We start from the raw sequence: 4402 nt of genomic DNA on the forward strand, positions 1-4402 counted from the left end.
GAAGGTTGAGAAATGTGCTAGCTATATATAGCAACAGAAGTTTATGCAAGCAGTTAGTGGAATCCAGGTGTTGTGTTTCTAATTGGAACAATTAATAAAGCATATTAATGCATGAGCTAGCAAACAAAAGGCACCGCTTCTAGTATTAAATTCAATTTGCATTTGACCTGAATTCAGGTTATAAGAGAGAAAAAAAACATGCAGGTAAATAAAGAAAAAAAAACAAAACATATTCTCTTCATTCCAAAATAAATGTCGTAATAAAAAAAATCTTAATATAAATATTACATTTAACTTTTTAATATAACATTAATTATTTTTTTCATTGTTATCTTTAGTAAATATCATTTTAATTTTAAAATTTAATATTATAATAATATGATTGTCTTTTATTTATTTATTAAGATTAATTTTATAAAATTATTAAGTTAACTATTTCCTTTCCTTTCTTTTCTTTTAAATGAATATCTCAATTAAATGAATGTAAATTTAGAGTCATGTAACGTAATAAGCATTAAATTGTTTTATTCGTAAATTAAGAGTCATTAAATATCTCATTCAATGCCATTAAAAAAATTAAATATTTCATTAAATGAATATCTTTTTTTTATGGAGAGTCATTAAATATCTTAATTGACTGAATAGAATAATTTTTTAGGCAATAGAATAACTGTTTTAGTAACACATTTTATTAAAATGTCGATAACATACTTTTTAATATATTTTGTTTAATTTATTTTATTTTTTTTTATTAAATTTTAGTGAAAACTACAAATTTTGAAAAGAAATTAAAATTCTAAAAAAATTGTGATTTTTAATAAATTTTAGTTGATGATAAAATATGTTCAAAATAGTACGTTGCTAAGATTTTTTATTGATTGAAATTATTTTTGAATTTCAAATAATGAAACTTTATAAATATAAAATTATTTTAATTTTTGGGAATATATTCTATTCTAAAAAATATATTTTATCCTTACTTCAACTTCGTTGCATCATCCATGCTCTTAAATTATGATTATACATCAAATAGTCTATTTTTAATATAAAAAATTAATTAATTGGATATTACTACAAATGCGATTTTAAAATAATTATCATGAAAAATAACAATTTTATTATTATATATATATTATTAAATAATAATATAAAATTCTTAACACTCTCACTACATCCTAATTAAATTCTTATAACATATTTTTTTCTTTGGAACCCGATGATTTTTTTTTCTCAAGAGGTTATTTCCAGAATCAACCAATCGAGAAATCCGTAGTTCAGGTGACTCACAACCTCCCTCTAGCCAAAATAAAATAGAATGAATTAAAAAAACAAAAAAAAAAGCTTTTTGATTGATTCATGGCGCAACGAAACCAAATTCTTCCTTTACATTGTGTTTGGATGAAGGATTTGAAAATTTTCAGGAAATTCAAATACATCACATTTTAATTGTCTTGATTTAAATTCCTTTCATTTTGTAAATATTTTGTTTGGATGAAGTAATTTAGTTTTTTGTATTTTAGTTTTCTTGTTTGGATAAAGTAATTCAATTTCAATAAAATTTAAATTTTTATTTTTAAATATTTTTTTTTAAAAAAAAGTGTTGATAGCATTCCCAGCCACAACCCCTTCTAAACCAAAATCAATTGCGCCTGCTGCTTCTCTCACTTCATCTCCACCATCTTCATCCCCCAATGCTGCAATCGCAACCCTTCCCGTTTCATCTTCCATGATAGCATCTCCTTCGTTTAAAGCTGTTGCTCCAGCTCCAGCAACTACTCCTCCGGTGGCCACACCTCCCACGGCCACTCCTCCTGCGGCTACACCTCCTGTTGTGATACCTGTGAGCTCGCCGCCAACGCCAGTTCTGGTGAGTTCTCCACCATCGCCTGTTCCGATAAACTCTCCCCCTACATTGGCACTGACAACTCCAACACACATGGTAGCACCCAGTGCTGAGGTTCCCGCTCCCTAGTCGAAGAAGAAGACGAAGAAAAGTAAGAAGCACACTGCACCAGCACCGTCGTCGACATTGCTTGGCCCTCCCGCTCCTCCGGTAAGAGCTCCGGGATCAAGCCAGGATGCGTCGTCTCCTAAAAAAAAGGTATGAGAGAGAAAACGAAGGAGCCTATGGTACGGTGTGAAAGGAGAAAAGTTCAAATTCTTATCATTATGGTGGAATTTCAATTCCTATCATTTTAGTCTATTAAAATTCTTTTAAAAAATGATGTCATTTAAATTTTTTTAAAATCCTATATCCAAACAAATAAATTATGATGGGAGTATTTTAAATTCATTAAAAAAATAAATTGCCTTATTTAAATATTCCATCCAAACACAGGATTAATGTTCTTAGTTATCTAGTTAAATTCATTTTAATTCTTTAACCATGTTACCAATAAACGTGTAAACAACTCGCTTTACATAAGATTTTTTTAAAAACAAAAATAGCATTATAATTTTTATTCTTTTAGTTAAATTTAATTTCTAATTAGTATACAAATATTATTAGATGTTTTATTTATTTCTCTCCGCCCATTCTTTCCATCATCTAAAGAAACAGAGATTTTTTTTTTTTTTTTTACTTCTTCTCTTTTTATTTATATCCATCCAAACTAGAAGTAACAAAGATATCCCATGCACGTGGATTCCTATTTTCATAACAAATTAAATTGAATAGCTAAATGAATACTCACAAATAAGTTATACCTGTCTATATAACGAGGCTAGACAGGTATCGAGGTACACAATGTCCATAGGTAAGAAATTACTCAAATATCTTTACATATATTGTAGTCTCTGTTTTTCTTCTTCTTTTATTTGGACTTATTATATTGAAGTATTTTAGCGTCTAAATTGAAGTATTCTGGTTGGGGTATTTACGGATTTCAAGTATTTTAATTAAATTATTGACTAGCACAATTGTAGGTGGCCTATAAAAAAAACAATTGTTGTTTTTTTTTAAAAAAAAAAAATAAACTTTGCAAGTAACCATGGATATCCAGAAATATTGATAAGTATGAGACGAATGTTCAATGTTAAAGAAAAAAAATTCCACTCACGTCCCACATTACTTGATATTATGCTCAATGAACATGAATAAACATTGGACATGTTTATTTAAAACCAAAAATTAATTATTTTCACTTGTGACACATGTTTTAATATTTATTTAATGACCATTTAAAATAAATTTATAATATTATTTAATAATAAATTATAATTTAAATTACGTTAAGATAATTATTTTAAAAATTAACAACTTATCATATACGTCCGAATAAGATTAAGTGAGTATCTAAAACTTTTTACATGATTTTTTTTCTCTTCTATAAAAATCAATTCTACTCTGTTTTAAAACCAACTAGTTTTCATTTTGCATTTCATTTCATAGTAATTCATTGCCTTACATTATGATAAATCAACAAAAGAAGACCTTGGTTGCCCCTGAAAATCATTCATTATTATTTGCAGCATGAAACGCTTGTCCCATATATTGAACAAGCCATTTTATTTTCTCTTCTTCAAGAAGAAAGAAAAACTTCCAAACATGCATCTTTTTTTTTATTGTACTATTCTCTCCCTTGCCTTGAGCTCACAGGAACACTGTAAAAAGAAATCAACAAAAAAAAATGTCAATGAAAATAAAATAGTTAATGAGGGCTATTAATATGATGGATTATTTTCTACTAAGATAAAAAAAAAGAGTAAGAAAAAGAAAATAAAAAAGAAGCTTACTTGACACAATCGGTGTTCGCGCTCATGATAAAACCCAAATCAACAGCACACGATATAGAAAGTGAACCGGCCCTGTCTTCGAGCAAGAAAGGAAGTTTAGTTGCTACGTTGTAATAGCACATACATGCAGCCACTCGTTGAATTTGTGTTTGTGTTGATGCTTTCACTGCATTAACACTTTGGCAACAAACACCTGAAGGAACAGCATCTCCACCAATGAGGTAATCTACGCACGAAACAAACAAGTTATTCATCACTTGTGAACAATTGTAGTCATTTGGTGCTGAATTTGTTGTGACTGGTGGCTTTGACTCTGAAGCTGTCACTGTAAGAACAAATACAACTAGCAGAGCTACAAATGTGACAAACACTTTCTTCATTTTGTGAAATTGAAGATAGTTCTATATATCTCAGTGAACTTTTTAGGATTTGCTTGTGTTTTTTATGGGATGAAGGGAAGGATGAGAAATGTGTTGGCTATATATATAGCTACAAAAGTTGACGCAAGCAGGTTCAAGTGGAATCCAGGTGTTGTGTTCCAATTGCATGCAACAGTTAATAAAGCATACATTAATGTATGAGCTAGCAAACAAAAGCCACCGCTTCTAGTATTAAATTAAATTTGCATCTAATGTTTTTTTAAAGGCAAATTAATACTATAAATTTG

The 4402-nt window shown here is 28.6% G+C and overlaps 1 protein-coding gene across 1 annotated transcript; it reads right to left on the reverse strand.

Moving 5' to 3' along the window:
* Positions 1-3349: 3349 nt before the first annotated feature.
* LOC100500216 (alpha-amylase inhibitor/lipid transfer/seed storage family protein) lies at positions 3350-4192 on the reverse strand. The gene is made up of 2 exons (NM_001251704.3): positions 3736-4192; positions 3350-3603 (listed from the first exon to the last, which is right to left on the reverse strand). Exons 1-2 carry the CDS (start codon positions 4113-4115, stop codon positions 3570-3572), a joined length of 414 nt encoding a protein of 137 aa, NP_001238633.2. The 5' UTR covers positions 4116-4192; the 3' UTR covers positions 3350-3569.
* Between the last annotated feature and the right edge of the window lie 210 nt (positions 4193-4402).

This window comes from Glycine max, chromosome 2 (genome assembly GCF_000004515.6).
Source record: "Glycine max cultivar Williams 82 chromosome 2, Glycine_max_v4.0, whole genome shotgun sequence".
NCBI lineage: Eukaryota > Viridiplantae > Streptophyta > Magnoliopsida > Fabales > Fabaceae > Glycine > Glycine max.